At 40.6% G+C, this 25,796-nt stretch overlaps 1 protein-coding gene across 1 annotated transcript in view; it reads right to left on the bottom strand.

The window, feature by feature from the left end:
* Positions 1-24,864, bottom strand: part of LOC311154591 (cytosolic phospholipase A2 epsilon-like) — a gene marked incomplete at both ends in the record, with an annotated part of 32,325 nt that extends 7,461 nt beyond the window's left edge. The window contains 13 exons of the mRNA XM_084207225.1: positions 434-570; positions 2,437-2,572; positions 4,173-4,210; positions 4,923-5,012; positions 5,169-5,311; positions 6,655-6,718; positions 7,174-7,216; positions 13,335-13,375; positions 13,972-14,103; positions 14,791-14,927; positions 18,580-18,652; positions 24,384-24,419; positions 24,838-24,864. Of these exons, the coding sequence (XP_084063351.1) occupies positions 434-570; positions 2,437-2,572; positions 4,173-4,210; positions 4,923-5,012; positions 5,169-5,311; positions 6,655-6,718; positions 7,174-7,216; positions 13,335-13,375; positions 13,972-14,103; positions 14,791-14,927; positions 18,580-18,652; positions 24,384-24,419; positions 24,838-24,864 (1,097 nt within the window). The remainder of the gene's footprint in view (positions 1-433; positions 571-2,436; positions 2,573-4,172; positions 4,211-4,922; positions 5,013-5,168; positions 5,312-6,654; positions 6,719-7,173; positions 7,217-13,334; positions 13,376-13,971; positions 14,104-14,790; positions 14,928-18,579; positions 18,653-24,383; positions 24,420-24,837) is intronic.
* Between the last annotated feature and the right edge of the window lie 932 nt (positions 24,865-25,796).

Below are 25,796 nucleotides of genomic sequence, written 5' to 3'. Positions count from 1 at the left end.
AATTCCTCTAGCCCCAAATACATCTTTTACCAGAGGGAGATGCACTGTAAATCCAAAATGGAAGTGAGAATAACCAGCAAATGGCAGGCATAAATTCTTCTTCCCATCTTTCTTCAATTTCCAGTCTAAAGACAAATTCATTGTATTTAGTCTAAGGTATAACTGACACAATATGAAAAGGGAATAGAGCATTTAGATGAAGATGCATATCAGGCATAGACTGAGTCAGTGTGCTGACAAAAGCAGTTGATGAGTGTGGTGATTGATCTCTTACTCAGTATGTTTTGTTTCTTTGCTCCAGGTGGACAGAGAGTAGACTGTGGGCAGAATAGAAATGCTTTTGCTTTGCTAAGTGCCATATGAGCTAATAGCATTGTACAGAGTCAACAGTATTGAGCAGAGAGCACATAAATGTTGTTGGGGTCACTCTCACCATGTGGTACCCGATAACCCCCCGATGTAGGAGATGCAATCGAGGAGGTTGAGTTTCTGGAGGCCCAGCAGGCTGCCGTACATGGCTGTGAGTGACCTCGTCCCTCCCCCGGTCGTCGTAATGGCCACCACTGGCACCTGTCAACACAGCAAGGCAGAAGGAGCAAAAGCTGGGCATGAATTGGACACAAACAGCCCTTACTGCAGAAACCAGATAACAGTCACAGGCATTGATACCAGCAGGGATGCTGCTTGGGATGGAAAGGATGTGATTGCTGCAGAAGGCTTGTTTGCCACCACCTGACTGCTGTGAGAAGGAAGGCTTATGTCTTACCCTCTCGGATGGGGTGGGAAGGTGTTTACTTAACATACAACTGGAAATCAATCTCATCACCCTGGAATTTTTCTCAAAGTGTATTATTAGAAGCTTGTCACAGAAAAAATACAGGATTTACCACGCTGGAGCAGGTTAGGGATCCGTGATTCTGCCTCTAACAATGACCAGTGTCACACAGGAATGCAACAGCACCCCGTAATCAGCCAGACCACACAATAGCCAAAGTCTTCCTGGCCCCAGGCCATTAATTACTTTATGTCCTGAAGCACAGTCATTGATAGGGCTTCCCCCTCCATGATCCAAGTGTAATTGAAGAGAGAGACTATTCTTCTCCTTATCTTTTCCTGATCTAGTACACCCTCTGCTTCCGTTAGCAACCAGAGTGTGGATGCTTCCACGCCCCATGGAAAATGTCTATTTATACCTTTCAAGTATTAGCTTCTAATTTCATAAAGGAATCTGTGTTCCAAAGTCAATGAATAGAGCATGAAGGAAATAATTCTCCTCCTCTATGAAAAAAACAAAAGCTCAGAAAAATGAGAAAACAGATGTTCTTCGTACTTAAACTCCTTAAGATCTTAAATCTAGGAAATTTTATAAAATAATAATGAGGAAAATCTTATCATCTTAGCTAAAGTCAGAATAAGCTCCAAAAATTATATTCTGGGGTTTACAATTTCCTAACCTTTTTTTTAATAAGTTAAAACACGAATGATTTTTTTTTTCAGTTCAAATGTAAGTCAGTTAATAAAGTAGAGGGGATATTTTCCCATATTTCTGAAGTTAAACACATGAATAGGAGAGCCACAGTAATTAGACCTTTCAGAAAACAGTTTTCTATGTGTGAGGAAACTCTCAGACAGCTTGTAAAAATGGTTAAAAATGTTCTTTCCAGCATTGTTGAAAACTTTGTTTCCTGTATTCTCTGCTCTGAATACAAATTAATATTTATGAATCATATTTTCCACAGCATTCTTTTATTTTAACTGCCAGCTAAAGAGTGTTCTTGCTGTTGGTATGTTTGTACTTTTCTGATTGTCAGCAACCAGTTAGGCATCAGCAGTTGCAAAGCTTATAATTCAATTACAGAGGCAGGAACGTGGTCTATAGCGATACAGCTAAACGTACGAACAGCTATTTCATCTACAACTCAGTGATGCTGTAAGATCCACTCTTCTTTGCCCAATTGATAGTTTTATCCCTCATTTTTCCCAAAAATACAGCTGTTTTGCTGCAGAAACCACTCCAAGAATTTTTATTCAGACATCTGTGAAAATTTTTCTTTCTTCCTCAACAGCCTTTACACAAGTGCCATGGCCACCACCCTGTCTCTGTGTTAAGGCTCTCTGTTTTGCAGGCAGCATTGCCCAGCTTTTCCATGTCTGCCCACTACAAATTTTTCTCCTGAGACCCATGGGCAATACCCAGAATAAACAGGAATGAACTGTTTGAGAGGCTGTTGAGAAGGTTTTGGCTCCATAAGGACATTATCCTGCCTCCCCCACATTAACAGGCCACTGCTTCTCTTTCTCATGCCTTGCCCTAGGTGACCACGCCTGGCCCACACCAGCGGGACTAATTAGGCTGGGATTAATTTGTTGCCTGAATTTGTAAGCCAGGCCCTGCTCCCCTGAGAGCAGTTGCTACCAGGGACTATATTGGCTTGCCTCATGCTCTTTCAGATCCTCTTCCAAATTAAGAATCTTTTTCAGAGCAGCAGCAACATATTTCTTCCTTTTCCGCAGGAAGTTCTGCTCGTCCATGCACAGGCTAAACCCCAAGCGCACATCCAGATCTCCTGAGCTGGAACAGACAATGGGACAAATCAATGCACACATCATTTATAGCTGATTTCAAGATCTGTAGGGCAGGTAATAAAAAAATAACTGCAAAACAAGTTATTTCCAAGTCTGTATATTGATAAAGGAAAGAAAAACAAAAACACCCTGGGTTTTCTGCCAGCAAGAAATAGCAGTGGGGATGAAGAGGTGCTTCCAAGGTACTTTAGATCTCTTGTGAACATGGACAAAACAACAAGACACACAAGTCAGGGAGAGATCACCAAAAGGAGTAATTTCAGAAGTATTTTTTTCTGTACCCGTTCCTGTTTATCACTATGACACCCTGGAAAATTCAAGTGATGGCATTATCACTTGTTCTCAGGTTTTGACAATCTACTAACAGCATTTAAAGTGAGGGTTCTAATGAGTTTTGTGATGAAGCTTGAACTGCAGGGCAAGCATCACCCCCTGCTCAGTCTCTTGGGAATTCCAGCCTTTCACCTGTGTCCTGAACATATTCCTAGATAAGTATTCGCAAGCTTTGTCCTGCAATACACAAGAATATCCATCATTTTTTTTTCACATGTGCAGACACATGAAATTTTGTCCCTTGAGTAATGTGAAGCACAAGCAAAAGAAAATCCAGAAAAAAAGTGCAAACCCAAGAAAATTGCAGCTAATATTATGTGCCTACAGCAACATAAATACCTTATTACTGAGAATAACACTAAATATTGACCAAATCTACTGGATCACATCACCCTCTGGTGGCTGCAAACTCTGTCCTGAAAATAATTTTCACCAATATTTCACAAATATGAATGTTTCAAGGATTAATGCTACTAACCTTTCTTCTCCAGCAAATTTGATTTATCCCACAGTGTAATTTTGAAAACAGAATACCTTACAAAAAAACCAACTCTTTTAGCAGTAGATTAACATTCTTCTTGCTCTCTTTCTATATGTGTGTCTGCTAAATATACATGTCAGTATATTTTGTTATGGGCTGAGGTTGTACAGGTAGCTCTCCATTTACACAAAGTTTTCTCGTGCTGTGAAAACCCACCTCGCTTTCCTTCTGTATATCCTCCCATAGTGAGGGTGCTGTGAACCACAGGGAGTTTTCAACTCTACCATAAAATGTCACTGTCTTCAATTTTACCTATTACTGGTGCAATTCTGTCCCTGCAAGTGGGCTGGCAGAGGTGCACCTTGTCAGGTCCCAGCTCCCATTCTGCTCAGTGAAGCAGAAGGGGCGGAAGCCAGGCTACCCTAGGTTTGTTTTGGTGATTTGGCAAAGTTAAAGGCTGACAGAGGTTATTTCAGTCCTTGTGCAGATCTGACAACTGGCATAAATGGGGAATAAAATAATATATGACTAGTACAGTTTAATCCATGTATGAGAACAGGCATAAAGCCAACTAATTTCCTCTGAAGGAGGGCTCACAGGCTCCTGCTGAGCTGCACACTGCTGTAGGTGCAGCAGACTTACACTTACCTCAGGCACCACGCGAGCACAGCGCTCACGCAGTACGTGCTCATCTCTGCACCTACCACAGAAAAAGCCTACATAACTAGTTTACAGCAGTCCTGGGTGACAGGACTAAAAGAGGCTATCTTACCATTTTCTCGCTGTCAAGCACAAGTGAAATGAATTATCCTGGAAAATGAGAGAGGTAAAGGTAATTACTACCGAATTTTAAAGCATTTCTTTCCTTCAAGCTCGGGCAATGCTCAGACTAAGAGAGGTGGTTTTCAAATAATAAATCACATGGCTAAGGACATTATTTTTATACAATTAACCAAAGCCTCACTCCCCTCCCTGGAATCAAATTTTCTCTTCTCTAATAAGCCTGTGTGTTTGGGGCAGATAGCGTGCCACAAGCTTGCGTGTTTACATCACTTCCCAGTTTGCACATTTAGAAGGGGCAACAAGAGTGAGAAAAGTTACCTTGTCAAATTATTTTTTTTTTTTTAATACACACAAAAGCACCCCCAATATCAATATTTAGACAAACTAAAATCGAATGAAGCCCATAATCTGGATGGGTGTTTTTTCAGTTCTTAGCTAGTATATAAAAAGAAAACCAATGTGGTTTTGAATGGATGTGCATTTTACAGTCATGTTTTGTTCCTTGAAACCATTTAATTCTAACTGTAGATGCAGGTTTGCAATGACTGTTGTATTATGAAAATTATTGTTAACATATTCTTCCTTAAAGTTGAATATGGCAACCAAATTTTTTTAACATTTCTAAGGAATAGCTGTACAATTTTATACAGCGATTTTGTTTACTTGGTAACTTTATTTCTAGCAGGACAGTATTAAGGTCATTTTAAAATACATATTTCAAAAGGTCCACAGCACTCACCTCTTCTAGTAATATTTCTTTCTGCAAAGGGAGTGAATTCAGGGGGAAAGACAGGACCCCAGATTTCTCTGTTTCATTTCCACCAGTCAGCTGAAAAAATGTAAAAGAGGTATTGGGTATGAACACATGAAAGGTTTATCATCTCTAGAACTTCTCCACTCAGAAGGCTCGTTCAGTTTACTGGTTCTATTAATTTCTTGTTCTAATTTAATTTGAATAATAATAACAGACAGAAGGAGAACTTACCTCTTCTGGTAATATGATATCCAGTCTTGTCTGGTCATTTATGATGCAGTGGAATATGATTATATGAAGGCTGGGGCCAGAGTCCAGCAAAATCTTCTGGCTTCCTTCATGTGATCCTTTCACTGTAAATGTAAGCTCTGGGTCTAAACAGAGAGGCAAGGAACAAGCAGAATTTTAACTATTACAAGCAAACACACATAACTAATTAAAAAACCTAACCTTCACTTTTTGTTGAATTTTTCTTACACCACGATGACTAAGTAGACTTCACATGGCAAAAACAGGCTGAAAACTGATCTAAAATATCTGGGTGAATCTATATAAATAATCAATGTACAGAATTCACAGATTTTTAAAATACTATCGCTTGCTATTTGTTAGATGCTTTCCATGAATAATTAAACCAAAATTTGTATTTAAAGGAGTGTCAGTTTACAGGCATTTTGGACTATTTATGTTGCATAAAAGTCAGTTATTTTATGCCAGTCTGTTCTGGTTCACATTTTATAATATTAGGACTAACAAATAATTCTATACACCCAAAATTCAATCAGACTACTTGGCATGGCACGTGCCTCCACGTCACCAAAACTGAAACAACCTGCAGGCTGTGTTGGCTGTGTTGCATGTACAGAAAAGCCTTTACAGAGAGATCATATGTTGTTCTCCTGCAAGATCAGGGCTGAGAGACAGTTAATTTTAGGTCACTAACCTTTCCTTCCCATGCTACATCTTAGTCTGAAACTTTCTATAATGCAGCTCGGTCATTGCTACCATTTTCTTCATAGAAGTCTATTTTCCATTCATGAATTCACTCAGAACAGTCATGAGGTTTTGAGATTTGCCCCCGGAGCTACTGTTCATTACACACAAGCTACTGTTCATTTAAATCAACTTAAAAACTAGAGAAGAATCCTGATGTATTTTTTAGAGCTATATTTTATAGACAAAGTACTGTTTTGGTGATTCTGTGGTAGCAGAGGGCTCCCCTGCAATTTGCAAAGACCCCTTTGATGCAACTTTGCATTTAAACTTAGGTTTATTATTTTTATTAAGGAACCAAAAAAAAAGTCTCCTTCAGAACCCTAGATATGCACAAACTTTGTTCATACTCAAACCCAAATCAAACACAAGGGATAAGATTTCTACATATTAGTTATAAGATAATTTTTAAAGATCCCACTTGAAAAAAATTGTTTTGAACAAACAATAGACAAAGAGAACTGACCTCATTTTTCCAAGTTTCTCAGTCTAGTATATGTGGCTCTATTTTTGCATCAGTTTAAAATTTGCTGCATAACTAAGCACTTGATGAACGTGAATTTTGACAGATACAATCTTTCTGCAAGGTGGGGCATGGCAAAACTAAGTATTATATGACACAGATAGAGCAATGTGCACAACAGATTATTAATTTTTTTCAACATCTGGTATAATGGCTGAATCACAACACAAGAACAATAGGCTAATGAAGCAATAACCTCACTTGTGGATTGCTGCTTCAGCTTCCCTGTATCCACTCTAACCTCCAAACAGGAAACCTCACGTGCCTGCAGCAAGAGAGGATGAATGGTGATTGAGAGAAGTGTAAATGTCATTGCAAGTGATTCATACTGTTCCCAACCAACCCCTCTGGTTGATCAATGAGCAAGACAATTATTATCTATTACTATGTTTTCAGATAACACGAGGACAATAATGATATGGTATTCCTTTCCAAAACTGAAATAAAGAGGAACAACTCATGAGCTGCTTGAACTTGGAGAGACAATTAAGTAAAGAAGATGAACCCTATTCAAAATAATGAGTGTATTAACATATGGAACTATTTTTATGAGCATTGTAACACTTTCTTCATTAACTCCTGATAGTTCTGAGCCTATCATTTATAGAAGAAAGTAGGTAGCAGTACTGGGTTTGGGGCACAGCTCAACGTTTCCAGAGTTAGAAGCATGAACACTTGTTATTCAGACACAAGAAAGATCATAATAAATATATACTTTACCACTAGTACTCCATTTGTAATAATGCCATCAGGATAGTCCAGACTGGAAAAAAAAAAAGAAAAAGGAAAATAATGTCACGGGTGGGAAAACTCAGACTGTGGTTAACACATTAGTTCTTACATGACCTTTGACATTTCTGGCTTTGACATTCTCACTCAAAAATACTTTAAAGCTTAGGATTAGATGATGAGCTGAGTTGCAGTTTTTTCCATCCATACATAAGGGAATATGAAGCTGGATTTATACTCCTGTGGTCTTACACATTTGTTTCAGAAAACCATGCAATAAATACTGGTATGAGACATACTGATTTTGAGGACAGCTGCAGCTGTTAAATCCATCTTGATTCTTTTGAGCATTACACAGTTTTACCCAGGTTTCTGCCTAATACAACTGCCTAGCTTTCCACAATTTATAAAAAAAATTCCCTAATGGCTGGAAAAATTGTGCTTACCTCTCAGATTTGACCTGCAAATCTCACATGAGATTGTAATAGATCACTGTATGTATAGAGGTGTTTCCACATCTAGGGGCAGGGGTGTATTCATATACTGCAGCCAACAATTTTTACATTCTGAAATATTTTCCCATCAGAAAAATCAGGCAGTGTCTGATGAAGGATATCTCATAATTTCCAATTTCATTAAATTACAAATGTAGATTCGTATAATCTCTCAAGAAGTGAGATTTTCCCAAAGGGAATGCACACATATGTATGGACTATTGACAAGGACTGAGCACTGACTCCCCAACCTGCTGTATGAGCTGTTTATCCAGACTTTGCAAGCCATGGATTACACATTTGAGTTCTCACATAGTTCTGTACTTGATGTATGTATTTTATCTCAGCTGAAACCAAACAATACAATTCCTTTAAAATTACATGAATGACATTGTTTTTATCCACTTAAAATGAAAATTTACTACAACAATTAGATTTAGATATAAACATACACGATAGCATTCACTCAAAATTGAAAAGCTCCTAAAAGCTCACAAACAGTTTAAAGTTTTGTTTCCAAGTCAGTATTTTCTTTAAGAGAATATTAATATTTCCTTTAAGAGAAAAATATGAACTGGCTAAATACACTGCAGAAAATTCAGGAAAACCTTTCAATTATAAGAAAACATCAACAACAAACTCAAACAAACACCTCTGGTCAAAAACCCCCAGTCATAAACTTTAAAATTTTGTAAATTTTTTTGGAAATATATTTCTTAAGAGTTCAAAGAACATTGGTCAGGAACTGGTGAAAATATACTCAGTGTTTCCATCTGCATAGAAGTAAATGTGTGTAAGCACCACTCCAGTTTTGTTTCAGACAAAAATTTTGGTTCTTAATTACTATTTTGTAGTCAAATAGTTGTAACATTACATGACATATGGTGTCACCATCCTCAAATAACTCATTAAAAAATCAAGGAAAGCAAGAAACAGCATGATAGGTATTAGAAGACCTCAGTCTGCATAGCCTGGTGAAATGAAAGTGCAAAGACAAGTAAAGATATCTGTTCATGGAGGCAAACATCTAGTGAAGTGTAGTATTATTTGAGTTGCTGGCATCAGCCAAGTGTAAAGTTAGGTTCAAAGTTAGGAGGTCCAAGGCATGACTTTCAAACACGCTGTGAGACCCTGCATTGTTGCACAGAGCAGAGCTTGGAAGACCCCTGGGAAGAGCCAGGACACCTTTGTCATGAAGGACCAATGGCTGAGATGTCTCTACTGGGTTGTCACCTCTTCTGCCACCCCTGTAAGGAGGTCCAGCTGCTGTTACTTGTCAGTACTGCGGACCTGGTGGTCCATACCTTTGTTTTAACAAGAGCAAGGGCACTCATCTTTCTCTGAATCTTAGGAAATCAGCTGTGGCTAGAAACATAGCTGAGCTGGGTGCAGAAGAGCTCAGGCTGGCAGGAATCTTTGAATGTTTTGCCTACCTTTGCAGCACTGAATAAGTTCCACTAGTTGGATTAGCTGGTAATTTCTCTGACAACCGACCTGCTCTTAGACAGCTCTCAGCACACAGAGCTATGCTCCCGTTCTCTTCTCCATCACAGTTTGTGGTCTGTGGGCTTTTTTTATTGCAGACCTCAGTTTCACTAGGAGAACTGGGAGCGTATTATGACCTGTAGCAGGGAAAGACAAAAACAGAGACTCTGGGCATCCTTCCTCACCAAAAGTCTGTTGCAGGAATGCCTAAGGCCGCAGTGTACTCTATGAATCCAGGGAACATTTCCCATCACCTGGTATACACCAAACTTCTGCCTTCTCCTTTTTGGATTATGGCTGACATAATGGAATGGGTAATTTTGAATAGGAACTTACAGTCACACAGATTCTTATATTGCAGTTCTCATTTAGGCTACTATGCTCCGTTTCACCAGAGACTCTGGATTTTTGATACCTATCTAAAAGTTTTGAATTCTTTCATGTCAGATCCAGCTTTTCCTTCCTTTAGTAGCTTCCATAATAATGCAGGCTACTTTTCTGAGCTTTCTGACAACCCAAGAGAAGCATGGGGGATGGTACTGTTTCAGTAAAGAAAGTTGTTTTCACCTCAAAGATTCTTTCTTAAAACTTTTGGCTTCAGTGCTCCTCCACACATAAATACAAACAGTAGATTTGGCTCCCAACTGATGGAGACTCAGCCTGAGGGTTTCTCAGCAGTGCCCAAGCCAAATGGCTGGCATGATCTGCTGGCTCCCCCTTCACACGAGGAGGATTTCTCAAAATAACACAGCAGAACTACAGAAAGAAAAAGAAAGACTTTTATTTTCTAAAAATCCTGCTTTTGCCATATTTCAATAATTAATATTTAACTTTTATACAGCTTTTTGTACACCTATTTACATTTATTTCTGTTAATTGGGCTTTGTTTTAAACATAGTCTTTCACATTTGAAAAAAAAGGGAGAGGGAGCGGAGATGAAAGGTTGTGTAAGAGTGGTCCTTCATTCTTCTAAGAGTTGTTAGAGATGCACTTCCTCAGCTTGAGACATCTGAAAGACAAAAGAGGCCAAAAAGAAGATCAGCAGGTACAGCAAATACCCAGGGGCTCTCAGACCTTTCCTTGGAAGCTGGAATCACCTTGCAGTTCCCCAGAAGCCTCTTTGTGGCCCCTCGGTGTCCCTGGCGTGGCCTCAGTAGAAGTCGGAGGGCAGGGGGATGTTGAGCGAGCGCAGCCAGCGGCTCCAGCGGGACCCCGTCCCCGTAGCCACGCGGATGGGCTCGTTCTGGTGCTGCACCCTGCCAGTGGGGACACGGGAGAAAGCCCAGGTTAGCACTGATAATCCCCAGAGCACAGCTCAAAAAGCACAGAAGCGCACGAACCGGCAGCCTGCGCACGGCAGCCTTACCTTTTCTGTCGCTGCTGCCCCAGCACAGCGGCTCTCACACCAGCTGGGCTCCTGAAATGGGCCCAGAAAACAGTGGGCAGGCATTTGCAATCCCTTGGCTTGGTTGCTGGTGAAAAGGCACTCGGAGGAAGGAGCATGCCTTCCTCTCTGTGTCGCTGGGATCAAACATCTGGCCCCCAGTGCCTGCCACTCTCCAGCAGAGGTGAGCATTGCTGGTACTGCAGCAGGGGCAAAAGGGCGAGGCAAAACTAGAGAGGGTGTTGGTCTTGCTGTGGTGGAAGCCCACTAACAAAGTGGAGGGGTTTTTTCAGTTTTAAATAAAATGTAACAGGAATGGATGCAGGAACAAATTATCATACAGCCTTCCAATGTAACATGAGGTAATTGTTAAAATGTTCTTTTTGGTGGAGGTAACGCAAAACACAACCTTTGCAGTGAGGGTATAGGCAAACAAAAATAGGAGCAGCAAAGCCACTATCATAGGTGCAACCCTGGAAACATTTTTGTCCTGGGGTTACACTTCATGTGTGGTATTATTCATCTGAAATGCTGGAAAGAAAGAACAAGGCTAATGTAACAAACCTTGCAATTAATAAAATCTAGAATGAAGATGGGGAAGAAATTAAAAACTGTTGATAAAGAGCATCAGGAAAAATTGCTGGTGGAAATAGTTATTAATTTCAGAAATAAACTGCCATATCACCCCCCACAAAAGTATGTTCTCATTGTTCCCATCCCAACACAGGATTTCTAGAAACTATCCCACATGCTTATCTGTACTCCTTGTTATCAGAGGGCTCTCTCCCACTGAAAATTATCTCTAATCTCTGTCAACACTTCTCCCATCCAGCGCTGACAAAAAAATCTTACCAAAACCTGCTGAGCTTGTTCAACACAAGCTCACCAGAAGAGGCTGGTGTGGGTCCATAGCTTTCTGGTGACCCATCTCAACTACTTCAGTTGTTCACACCTTTCCAAGGCTCTCTAGTTTATCTATGCAATCCATTGTCTACAGTTTTAGTGGACAAATCCTTTCATTAATTACTCCTGACATCACACATTCCAAAGCGAGGGAAAAAAAAACACCCTCTCAATGTCCTACCAAGACCACATATTTAATCAATCCAAATGTGCTTAGACCCTTATTCCAGACTCAGCTGATGGGGAGAACAGCATTGACCACCACACAAATGCAAGAAATGTGCATGAGGGATAGGAGGGGAAAGGTCTGTCTGCCTTCTGGCATCAATCCCATTTTCTCAGTCCTACTCTGAGCTCACAGGGACATTCTCTCCCTTATAATGCAGCACCTTCTTGCCTTTGCACGTGGAGTTCTTCAGGCCACAAGAAGTCCACATGAGTGACTATTACACTAATCACTCAGGAACCACACTAGGAATGAAAAATAGTAGATCAGATGCCTTCTTGCTGGAGCAACTGACTGTCACACTTTTTAAAACCTCTCCCTTGAGACTGCAAAGGATTATTTTTATTGGTACAGCTCCAACCATCCTCTTCCAACCAGTAGAATTCCTACTCAGGCATCACTTGCAAAAATTGTCCCCTTTCTGACTTTGTTGAATACAACTCCAGGAAAAGGCAATGGGCTGCAAGGTCAGACAGAAGAGTCTGGCACAGAGCTGGTGGTATACGTGCTCCAAGACAAGTTCCAGCCTCTGTTCCCATGCAGAAACCCACTAGTGCACAACATCCAAGCCAGACAACCTGCTTGGACCTCCCCCACTAAAGACAGGATTATCAAGAGTGTGATTCTCTGTACCAACTCCATAACCCATCCTGTAACTTGCCAGAGGAGGAGGACCCTAGACAGGAGATCTGTGATGCCTTCTGGAGCTTCCCCATGGCCATTACTGATGTTGTGACACTCCTGCTACGTGACAGGCACTGTTTGTCTTGGTATTGCTGGGCCTTTTGCCAGTCCTGGTGCACAGTAAACAACAAACAATCCACCCTGGTGAGTCTCCATGAGTTGTAAAAAGAGATACTGAGACTCTTTTTTTGTGTGTGAACACTGAGATGTTTCCTTCTCCAGTTCTTAACACTGGGCTACTGTCCTTACACCAGCAAGTTCTTATTTCCCCTGCTGCAAGGAATTCAAAGTATCCACCCAAGTATTATCCTGCCAGGCCTCCTGAAGTGCCCCAAATGCCTTGAGAAGGTTCCAGCAGTACCATCTAGGAGCAGTACCTTCTCTAAGAACATCCTCTAAATAGTAAAACTCCACCAACCTCTCTCAAGCCTACCAAGTGAAGCTACTGCTGTCCCTCCAGCCTTCCTGGTTCCTCAGTCCTCAGACTCCCACAGTGGTCTTTGGACCTTACTTGATGCAGAATATTTGGTTCCTTTCTCTACCACAGCTCCCCATGTGTAGCCAGATGAATTGAGCAGATAAACTTATGGAAGTGCATTTTATAATGAATTTGAAAAACCAGATTCCCCAAGAAGGGGGTAATTAGGGCATTTAGGCTTGGCACTCCTAAGGGTCAAAACTTCCTGAATATTGTCATTGTCCTCATACTTCCTTGTGCATCTCATTGACTCAATGAGAAAAAAGAGAACAGGAGGAAGTTGCTGCCCAAGAGGCAGAATTCAAACAGGGAAAAAAAAAATCACATTTCAGATATTTGAAATCTAAAAGTATGTATTCTAAAATTCCATTTTACTATACTTGAATGAAAAGACCTAGCTACTGCAGGTTTAAGGAGCACCATCACATATGAACCAGATTTTCAGACTATTTTTATACTGAATATAACACTTTATTAAGAATTTAGGACTCTACTCACGTGTTCTGCAATGTGAACTCCACCTCCAGCTCCTCACGTGCCTGAAGAGAGGAGATTAAAAAAAGAAAGACTGATTACTTATTTTTCTTCACAGCTTTCATCATACCAGTTACATATAATTTTTTAAATATGCATTTAAAATAGAATTTAGGAAAATTCCCAGAATGTAAGAAAACCATAGTTTTGACTGAAGATATTGAATTTTTAGATATTGAAAAAGCAGTTGCTAAAATGAATTTTTTTAATCTAAATGCTTTATAAGCACATCTGCATGCTTAAGAACTGCTATTCTGCTGAAACAGCTATTTGTTCAGATTTTAATTCCTTAAACAAAAAGAATTAGCTTCTTTAATACCATTACAGTTAAAAGGAGTTGAAAATTCAGAATTTATACCAAGAGCTAACAAACATCCCAGAAATATTCAGAGTGAAGACTGGATAACTAGCTGCAGGTGGTTCCATCCTGTATTTTCAGCTAGACGTTTGTTCTAAACAAAAGCTAGCAAAAAGCACAATTTCCTAGAATTGCAGCAAAATGCAGTTTAAATAGATGTTTTCTAAAATGAAACACTGTAAAAGGATCTGTTGGGATGGAAGGAGAGAATTTACTTTTGTTCTCACCAGTTCCACTGCTCACCTGTGGATTCAGCTGGAACTTCACGCGGACGGTGCGTCCCACAGTGAGCTTGTCTATGTCAAAGAGAACGGTGCAGAGTTCATCGTCCCTGGTGACCGTGTCTTCATCACACACCTTCAGCTCCAGCACGTTCTGCACAAAGGGGTCAAGAGCAGAGTGGGGTTACTGCTGCAGCCAAGAGCTCTGTAAGGCAGGGAGATCTCTAGACTACGTCTTATTTCCTCGTTCCTCCAGTTTTATGGGAAGGAGAAAAAGGGAAGAGACTTGGGTTTATTAGATGTGAGATTATTGATAGCTCTTCACACAAAAAAGAAGCAAGCTTGTTTCATTTCCCCAGGCACACAAGACAAACAGGCCATGCAGAACATTCATGAGTTTGTGATAAATAACTGCATTAAATGTCTCTATATTTATTTTATGGCCTTTGGTTCTAAGTATATAAAACAGTCACAGGTACATAAAGATGGCTTAAAGGATTTTCACAATATCTAGAACTGAGTGATTTTGCTATTATTTTTATGTGATTTTTTCTTGGGTTTGCTTGTTTATGCCAAGATTGGGGATAGGATAGTAAAGCTGTATTCTGAAGAGCATTTAATTCCTTCTTATTGCAGTATAGTAAATGTTTAAGTAACAAATAAGGGGAATAGAACAACACTAAGGAGGGTGCTAGCAACAGGGTGGTTTTTTTTTTCCTGAGGAATCTTTAACATCATCTGTGTTTGGAGCTAGCTATGTGTGTATTGGTTTAGTATAGTTCTGTGTAATCCAATGACTAACTGCAGACACCAAATGGTGCAAAGAATTGATGTCAGCTACCTTGACACGGCGGTCAATCTTGTAGCAGAAAGCTTCATTCCAAACGGGGTTTTTGCTGTTCCTGATGGTCCTGGTCCGAACCTTCTCCGCTGAGGCAGTGGGCAGCCACAGTGTCACATAGCAATCTGAAAGGGTGACTGTGCAGGGAGAAGATGAGCACAGTTAGAATGTGTCCGGAGAAAGAATTACTGCACAGTCCCCTTTTAACCCTAATAAGACAAAGATAGCACAGCTGGGGCTTTCTTCCTAAAACATACAGGATTAGGTGTAAAAAATACAATGCAGCACCAACAGGAGAACAGACAATTGCAATACCCATTTCCACCTTGTCACTCTTAGTTAGACCTACTTTTTTTTTTTATTTTAATGTTACGTTATACTTGAAATTGCACCATCCCCCACAGACTGTAGATGCATTTAGTTTTATCTTCATGATTATTCAAATGGCTGGGACAGGCAGCACACCTCACAACCTTCCATCTGGGCTATAGAGGGACTTGTTTTCTATAATTTCTTCCCCAAGGTCTGTACCTTAGCTTAATGAAAGCCTTTATTAACATGCTAGCTTAACTGAAAAACTGATTTTTTTTGATGAGAGGTGTTCTTGCATCAAATCTGAAAAATTTGATTTATCACAAATCAGAACGTGCCTATTCCTTATTCATTCATATATTTGACAAAGTTTTTAGAAGTTGTGTGCTCCTCAGCAGTTCTTTCAGAAAACAAAATCCATTTAATCACCATAATTAAAATACTGTGTGTTCAATTCCTTCCTACTGCTCTGTCTGCAGACTGGAAAGATGCTGCCACCACCCATGTTTGGGCAAGGTAGCCATGAGTCCTAATGAAGACATCAGCTTCTCCCATATTCTGAGTCCTCAAATTGGAGGGAGAACTCCAGGGAGTGAGACTTTACAGAAGCATGATACAGGTGCCAATGGCCTTTCTCTCACACCTGTAATCTCCCTATTCCACATTAGCAATGCTCAACCAGTCACCTGGTTCTTACAGCAACCCTGTGAGTCAGAGGAGGCCAAATAATTCAGCTCATAGTCAACCCCTGCATCATGCTCAAGACGTGTAACAGTGTTATTACATTATATTAGGAGCAATTACTTCATGTATTTCCTCTTTATCTCTCCATAACAATCACAGATTTAGGTTTTCCTATGAGCCAAGCCATGCCTTTATTGTGTTGTTAACCATGCTATCACAATCAGCAAAATCCAGATTGTGACTGTGGGAAGGAAAGGATTTCCAGAAAGAGAGCTAAGCCACACCTGATCAGAAGACTGTGACTGATCAGATGTTCAGCAGGGACACAAATGCAAGCAGATGAAAAAGCAAGTGCTGAATGATGATTATATGCTACAATTTCCATTTTCAAAGAGGATGAGACACTCTGATTACTTCACAGTAGCAATATAAGGATTAGGCAAATAAGTACACTGAGAAAACTTGAATTTCTGTTCAAGACCATCCCCCACCCTGGATAGAGTTTGATCAACCTGATCTAGTGGAAGGTGTCCCTGCTCATGGCAGGGGGGTCGTTTTAAGGCCCCTTCCAACTCAAACCATTCCATGATGCTATGCTTTGCCCAAGACCCCATAATGCAGTCAATGTCAGGGTCCAAAACATAGTCTAGACTTTCTACTCAAATCTATACAAATTATCTTGTTCTGAAACATAAGTAGGGAGGTGTACTTTTAAAGCATTTTATTTTTCACTAGTAAAGTAAATAGGAACATGAGAGTCAATGAACAAGAAGAAATATTTGCTTCAATAAATAAAGCACAAACACTACAATCATGAGAAAATATATGTAAAAGAAATAAATAGTCACAGGGAACACCAAGATTTAACCAGCAAAATTGGAAAGCTAAAGTGGAGAAAATAAATGCTAACTCAGAAATGTAACAAGCATCACAGTTATACCAGTAGACACAGGTAGGAAAGGGACATTTTCCCACAGCTGAAAATACTGAAGTTTCAAGGGAAACTAGCTGAAATGTTTGCCTTATTGATGTCTCAGAAAATGTAAACACTACCTGAAATACCCTTCTCACTGCAGACAAAGAAATGGACAATTCTTTTTCCCAATAATACAGTTTTTTCAGACAATAAATTTTCTGTTAAGAAAATATTCTTAATGAAAAGCTTACAAATCTCTCTGCCAGATACACTTTAAACAACTCTTTGGAGTGCCTGAGTTCTGAATTTGGGGCATCTCAAGGGGATCAAGACATGATATTCATCTGCTCTTGAGACCAGAGCACCAAGCAAGAAAGCCAGATGGTGTGGCAGACATACCAACAGGTTTAGCCAAAATAGACCCTGATGATTCACAGTGATAAGGAGTGAGCAAGTTGCTCTGAGAAAGACAGCCACAAGGAAATGAAACACCAGCAGGCAGTGCAGACATACAGGAATACAGAAATGCACACTCAGTTGTTCATGTGGGTGTGTAGATGCAATTCCAGGGGTGGCCTAGTCAGATCACATATTTGGTTGGTGCAGAACACCATTGAGGCATTTCAAAATTTGGATTTTGGAAAATAAAAAGTTATGCATAAAACTATAAGGTCATGGAATGTGTGCTTCCATGCACAAAAATAGAACTTTAAGAAACCCCTGACTTTACACCTTATAAAGTGTTCTCACTTTGTCTAATGAACCAAAGGAAAAAGAGAAATAAGCAGTAATACATGTAATGTAATACATGTAATGGTATTACATTGTGGAAGATGCTTAACTAACCCAGAATGCCATATATAAGTGCTGCAGAGATTTCTTCCCTGATAGTGATCAGTCATTCAAAAATAGTGTTGTTAGGCACAACTTCCATGTGATTTAACCTCTTCCCTCCTGCCAGAAAACACCAAATCCTACCTCTGGTAAGTTTTTTCCTCTACTCTTGACCCATCACACAAATTAAAATCTAGATCAAAATATAGATTACATTAACTAAAATTTTCTTACAAACTATGATGTGCTGCATGAAATTCAGAGCATACCAAAAGAAAATTGATTTTGGCCATGTTCAGCAAGATTTAAGGAAACAGAGTGTGGACTTTTTTTTAATATATCTTTCAGATTTATTCATGTGGTCTCTAGACGGGAATTTTCTAATTCCCTTTGTATTTATTTCACCTTTATCTTTTGAAGTCTCAATTCTAGATATCCTTTTTTCACTTCCCCTCACTTAAATGCCTGTCAAGTGCTCTGAGAATTGCTCTGTTAGTTTTTTTCTGACTTTTAAACAGCTCCATTCTGTAGGTTAAACAAATTCCAAGACACACTGGATTTTATTATCACTTTCTGGATATGTACAAATTCTGCAGAAGTAATAGAATGTTTTTGCTTGTAAATATTTTCTTTTCATAGGCTTTCTTGCCACTGCTGGTTTTACATCTGCATTGCCAGTTCTCTCCTTTCTTCCATCCAGAAATTCTGTAGGAAATACTCAGGTTTCCTGCTTTAAGATACAAGGATTGTCATGGTTTCCAGAGCAGATCTCAGAACAGCATTTAAGTCTGATGTCAGAAGGGTAGGAAATATATCTCATAGTAAGGTATGAAAAAAGGAAATAAAATGCATCACCTTGCTTGAGTCAGTCCCTTTAAATTTAAATTTAAAAGGAGAAAGCAATGCTTCAGTATTATGAATGATTCTTTCAAACATACAGCAATACATGCTTTTATTCCTGCACAACTTGAGAACAATAACATTGTACAAATATTTTCCTTGATAAGTTATAAAAACCATCCAACAATAGTAGAAGTACTCACGCAAGTCTGCCTTCCGGGCATTCCTCACTCTTAGTATTTTTACAGTGAGCAAGTTGAAGGGAGATACTGGTGCCTGCACAAAAATTCAGGAGAGGAAAAAAGGAAAAAAAAAGATGACATTATTATTTGAGCCTGTGGACACAGACTACTGTAACCCTGAAATTCTGGCAACGTAGACAGAACAGTTTTCAAGGCTGAGACAATACAATTCATCAAACCAAGTAGAGCAGTGAAAAATCTGTACAAATTTTTGACACAGAACTCTCTTCAGGTCTGAAACAGAAGTAATATATTTCAAAATCACTCCAGTTAATGATAGGTGCCAAGAGTTTGATTTGATAAAGATCACGTCTTCCCATCACTGCCCCCTTATTATCACAACAAACACCCCTGGAGCACACTCGTGGGCATCCTCCCCTCTCACACAGCACTGCCTGCCGTGGAACAGGCTGTCTCTGGGACACCAAATGTTGTCACAGGAGCTTGAAAGTAGGACTGTCTACCATGCACCAGCACAAGTGCCCACACCAGCACAAACTTCTGCACACAGCCAAAAATAGAAATGCAGCTGACAGTGATGAGATACTTCTCTTGAAGACTGGTGAACCTCTGATCATCAGCTCTGACCCCCAGCAGAAAGCTACAAAAATCATCCCAGAGTTGATCTTGGGAATTAACTCACAACCCCACTAGATATCAGAAAGCTTGAGCTCAGAGATATTAAGTCTATAATAATTCATAACCTCCATGGCTCATACTAATGAATCTTCATATTCCTCAGGCTATAAATTAACCCCTTCCCCATTTCACCTGTGAGATACCTGCTTAACTTCTTACTCTCTCACACATACTAATATCTCCTCTTTCATATATACCATCTTTCATTTTAAAAACAATTTATGTGCAGATACTCTTTTTCTCAACACTTGCTCAAACGGATATTTAGCTTTCCACTTACTGATTCTGTTTTAGAACAGAAACAGGTTTTAATGTGCCCAAAAATTTATATAATCTTTCTATCTGTACCAGTTGGTGAGAACAAAATACACTCTGGGGAACAAGATGCTGGAGAGCAGTGCTGTGGAAAGGGTCCTGGGCTGTGGCAAGCTGGGTGTGAGTCTGCAGTGCCCTGGCAGCCAGGAAGGCCAAGCGTGTCCCGGGGGGCATCAGACACAGCATGGCAGGAGGGGCAGGCACCAAGCTCTCCTCTGTGATACCCAGTGACAGAACCCATGGGAATGGAATGAATTGGGTCAGGGGAGGTTTAGGTTGCATATTAGGAAAGGGATTTTCACCCAGAGGGTGAGTGGGCACTGGAACAGGCTCCCCAGGGAAGGGGTCACAGCACCAGCCTGACAGAGTTCAAGAAAAGTTTGGACAATGCTCTCAGGCACAAGGTGTGATTCTTGGGGATGGTGCTGTGCAGGTCTGGGACACTGTGGTCCTTGTGGGTCCCTTTGTACTCAGAATATTCTATGATTCTACCTCCCCCCAAAGCCCTCCCTCTTATTTTCATAGACATATTATAACCTCACAAAGCTAATACAGTGTCCTAATACAAACACATGGGCTTTATTGCCTAAAATTTTTGCCTTTATTGTCTAATGCAGGCATGAGAAGTGCCCGTATTAATAATAGAGCAGCAAAAGCAACAATTTTACAGTGATGTTAACTAATAAAATGTACCTTGCTATTATTTCCTTCATACAGGCTACACATATTGCCGAATTACATCTTTTCAGCAGTATCACAGGACTTATCCTGAAGTGCCTCACAATGCTTTGCCAGGCTAAAGTAACTGGGACTATGACATGACGTTGGGCAATAAGCCAGTGTAATGAAAGAGGTCCTAGTCCTCATCAACAAAAACCTCAGCACCTCTGAAAAGTCAGCAGAGAACACGAACTGTCTCTGAGAAATAACCTGAGTGATCCCCAGAATATCATCTTGCACTTCCCTTTGAGTTGACAAAGGGGCCTGAAGATGCAGGGCTGAGGAGCAGTGAGACAGCAGCAGGAGGGTCAGAGCAGTCACTGATGGGGCACATTTGTTATCTGCCCTGTCCAGTCCCTCACACAGGGCAGTTCTACAGAGCACAGTTTGCAAGCCCTGGGACTGTCAGGTGTGGGACATTTCAGTTGTTGCAAAGACTGTACCACATCTCCTATCTGCTCCATTGTTCTAAACATGCCCACAAAGGATAACTTGGATAGACTCGAAAGAGGAAAGTTCTTTGGGGGAAAAAAACAAGCAAACAAACAAAAAAGGATTCCAGTCTCCAATCCAAGGCAACCAAAAGATATCAGCCCAGACTGTACAGCTGAAGTGTTACAACTAATTTTCTATATGAATAAAATAGTAGTGGGTAAAAGCGAGAAGCCCTCCTAGACACAGGGACCAGCATCCAAGGCTTGTCTATCCCTGACATCTACTGACATGAATTTTACATTTATGTTTTGTCCCTGCTTTCCCTATCCAATAAATTGTAAGTGGTTTTGACCTCAGGAATATTATTTCAGAAGATGTGGAACATCTCTCTTATCCAGAAAGAAGAAGACGTGCATTCCTTGATTACAGAAAAATTGACTTGGGCAGAAGTTCCCCATTCCATGGAAATTCTATTAGTTACTGGGCTTAACACCATTTTAAGAGAATGACCTTGGCTCAGCTGTTGGAAAACAAGCACCAGGCACCCTTTACTTTGTGAATCTCAAGTGGATAATGATATCTCCCTGCAGCCACGTGCAGATAGGAGCTGTGAAAGTTGTTCCCAGCTACCCAGGTTACCTGGCCATTTACGCAATTTTCTGCACAGCTATTACAATTCCACTCTGATGTATCTTACTCTCCAAACTTATGGAAATGATTCTCAGTGCTCAGCTTTGGGTTGTGGAGTGCCTTCCCATACCAGAGTCCTGGAAGTCCAACCTTACAGCTCCTAACTTTTAGGTGTCTGAATGCATTACCAAGTCTAGCTATCAGCCACTTAACTCAAAGTCACACAGAAAAACTTGTCCTAAACTGGATAATCTCCTAGCAATTGGCAAAGATTTCCACATCCTTGCCTTTTATGTGATGATGACCATATCACAGACTGGGTAAGTTCTGAGGCCAGTTATTACAGTCAGTCATTACACACACTTCAACTTTCGGCTTCTATATTTATTTCATCTGAGACATGAATCTTACCTCATAAACCGGAAACACAAGCCAGGCATTTTAATGATCACTTTTGAAATGACTTAAATATATGAGGTTGCAAATGCAAGACTTGGTCACACTGTCCTACGTCAGATAAAAATTCAATTAAGGCCTGTGGCACACTTGTGCAATCCTCACGTATCTAGTCCGAGGGAAGTCATATAGGAGTGTTCACATACGTGAGTGCTCATCCATATGAATGAATTATATAACTGGTCTCTAAAATTGCTCTACTTTAGTAAGGTTCTAAGCTTAAAAGTCTTTCACAAAATTTTTTTCTTAAGAAGAGTGGGAAAAAAAAAAAGTGAAACTCAAACGATATTCCTAAGTCACGTTAGGAGATAAGGCAGTTATCAAAGCGTGTATGTATTTGGGGGAAAGCACTCTTCCCTTCACTTTCTCATCAAAGAGGAATATAAATCTCATCAGTATTTAAAAAGGTATGAAAAGCAACAAAGAAATCACTCACCCTGTCAGAAAGAGTAGCAAAACTTTAAAACACAGATCACTGCCCTGCTTCTGACCCCGGTCAGGTATGTAGCACCTTTGAACTTCAAAGCATTTTGGAGCCTCATAGGCAGGCAGGATTTCACCTCAGGCAAAGTAAAATTCATAAGAAACACTTTTCCTTGTACTGCTGTTTTGTATGTATTTCACCCATTCTAAAATATCCTGTAGCTGGGTCTTACCAAGTCAGCAGAAGTCCCCAGGTTTGTTTCAGGATAAAAACAAATGGAGCAGCACTGAGTCAATGGCTGCTTCTTTCCAAGAGCTATGCAAAACCTCTGTGGTTCCAGACTGCAATTTTCATGTGTTGTTTTTTTTCCCTCTTCCTGTTTGCAGCTCCACAGCTGGACGTGTGTTAGAATGGATCCCAGTCTGAGAAACCAGGATTCCCACAGTTCAATGTATTTAGTTCCCTCAAGACCACACCAGTCTCTATCAGTAATTTATGTCATCTAAAAAGTGTTATTCTTTTGACTGCCAGCATGAGGACACTAACAAATTTTTCTCACCAGCTATTTTACATATTCTTTCTAATGTATATAGTTGCTCAAATTGAAAACCCACACATCCTACCAGTTGCCCCTGAAGCTCACTCTGACAATGAAAACTCATTTCCTTGACTGAGCCACTGAGTAACAAAAAGCAACTCAGGTATGCTAGGCTTATGTACTTATCATAAATACCAACTTTCGTGAAAAAAAAAAAAAAAAGGAATAAAGTTCAAGCCCTTCCTGAATTTTACCTCTGTGGTCCTTGGAGATTCAGGGCAGAAAGAAGGGGCTCTGGGTCCTGCTCTAAATTGTAGGTATGGCATTCATGTCAGTTCTGCCACCCTAAATACCTTGAAGATAACAGGAACAATCTGAAGCCATGCAATTGTACAGGTCTCACACCTAGGGACCTACTAACAATGTAAAAAGCACTACAGACAAAAAAGCCAGATGGATCTTCAAAACACAGGCTAGAACTAAAATACGAATTTTTATTATTGTTCTAGCCCTCTTAGGGCTGCAAGACTATATACAGGCACCTAAACATCATTTTAGAAGCCAGTTTTTGAAGAAATTCTGCAAAGTCTTTGCCACAGCATTTCACTTTGAACAGAGAAAATAAATGACTCTCAGGCACAACCAGGCATCAGATACTACCAAAACCAGCAAACCTCCCCGAGAATTTACCACCATTTAAAAGATTGTCTATATCACTCTGGTTTCCCTATGTGGATGCAAAGCTGGGAAGTGCCCACATCACTGAAGGAGGGGCAAAAGCCCATCTTGCAGACAGATCCCCAGAGAGTTTCAGCTGATACTGGCAGTCCCAAAGCCACTGCAAGCTCCAGAGGACAGCCTCATCCTGCTGCCAGTGCCTTTGCTCCCATTCACTGGCTCATAGGAGCTTATCTGATACATTTTCCTTTATGCTAATACCTCTTAACATAAATGTCTGCTAATTGCCCAGTAATTTTTAATTTGCCTGTGCAAAGAATTCATCCTCAATTCAGCCCTTACAAAACACCTTTTGCTCTTTTTTAGCCTTCAGAGAAGTTTGGGCACTCCTCCCACTCCTACTAGCCAGATAAGATCAAGCTTGTCAGGAGACTGAACTCACCACATTTATTCCAACGCTTTACCTGTGAATGCTGTGCTGCACAGAGAATGGCAAGCTCTGGGACAGACCATTACACTGCAAGGAAAGGCTACAAGGAATACCAGAACACTAGGAACAACTGGAAGACCCACATAAAAGCTCTCCTTATAAAGGAATAAACTGTAAGAAAACGGGAATATTTCATCCAAAGAAATCAAAACACAAAAGAAGGGAGTAATTAAAAATTTGGTATAGTTGAAGCACAAAGCAGCCCAGATAAAGTGCAGCACATAACCATCAGACACCAACAGCAGCCAGGCTATTTTAACTTATGGAAAGCCATGGCAATACTCCATCTACAGAGCTGAAGTTGCAGCTCAGCTTTTCAATGCTCAGTAAACTTTGCAACACAGTTTTCCCCGGAGCCATTGAATTCCTAAAATTTTTTCTGGTGATCAGCATTCAGCACTGGACAGCATTTAATGAAGGGCCAGCTAATTGCTACCTACCGTTCTCACCGCTGGTGCTGAGGTGCTCGTAAAAGTCTAGGAAAAACAACACAAGGCAAAGTTAAGAAAACTAAACTGCATGTTAAAGGCTTACTGTAGGCTGACATGTCAAAACATCCCACGTTCAAGGATACCTTTAGAGCTATGCTTTTTAACTACATCATTAGGTGCCTTACCGACCACCATCACAACTCCCTTCCAGCTTATTTCCTTTTTTACAGGGAAGCAGAAGCACAATAAGCAACGTTTCTAGCCCTAAAATGTGGCTTGAAAACACAAGTGTGCCATGAGGCTCTGCAAAAGCCTAGACTAGGAAAGCCATCCTTGCAACAAGATCTGAGGAACGGCAAACTCGATTTCCCTTGATTGCCACTCGCTCTCCTCTGCGATCAACTTCACAGAACACCAGACAATTTTACCCACTTTACTCCTTCTATCACTTTGTTTTGCTTACCTCACTTGTACTTAAATTTGATCCCATTGCAGCCCCAGTTGCATGTAAGTCCAGTGTTAAAGGTTACTGAGTTGTACGGCTGGCAGGAGCTCCTCATGCAGGTTAGGGGAGGAGGAATAGGGATTTTATGACGAGACTCTCCTGCCCCACCCCCTGATTATTTCCAGTCATTAGGCAGTCACCTCCCTGCTTCCTGCAGCCTATTAGAGCACCTCAACTGAGTCAGCAGAATGAGGAGCAATTTCTTTTCTCCCCACTGCGATGTTCAGGGAGGATGCTGAAGCCCCTTTCTGCCCAGCTATTGCTCTCTTGAGATGGTACTGGCTACTGGTAACGAAAAGTTTTGCATTTATGCAACAGATCTAACCCCCAGGTAAAGTGCTTCTGACTAATTAAATCACAGCTCTTGAAGCATCTCTACATTGCCACCATCATGCTGCAGGGTAGTAGAGATGTCAGCAGCTTCTTTCCAAACCATGAACTCCAATGCCTGTAGCAGTCTTCCCACAGCAGCACCATTTGGGCAGGTAAGTCCTGCAGTTCAGCAAGGTGACTCAGTTGTGATGCCACAACTGCAGCATTTGGGCATCTCTGTGCTACATTTAGCAACCTCAACACATGCTGAGTATTCTTTGCCTGGATATTTATTGTATATACAGGAAAAAAAAAAAGGTAATCCACGTTCAGAAATCTTGCAGTTTGATATTGAATCAAACAAGAGGGAAGGGAGGAGCTATCAGCAGCAGGTGAAACTTGGGAGCGGAAGGGTGAGGCAGGAGAGAGGGCTGTGCTCTGCTGCAGGGGCCTGGGGAGCACAGCAGCTGACCCATCCTCAGAGCTTACTTCCAAGGGGTCTGTGTGTGCTGGCTCTCACAGCAAGCCCAGCAGACACCCTGTGAGAAACTGCAGGGCACAAAACCCTCCCTGAGCGCTCTACAGCCCGGAGTACAGTGACTCAC

Source organism: Fringilla coelebs (assembly GCF_963513975.1).
Source record: "Fringilla coelebs genome assembly, chromosome: 6".
NCBI lineage: Eukaryota > Metazoa > Chordata > Aves > Passeriformes > Fringillidae > Fringilla > Fringilla coelebs.
This window is presented reverse-complemented; position numbering and strand designations above follow the sequence as displayed.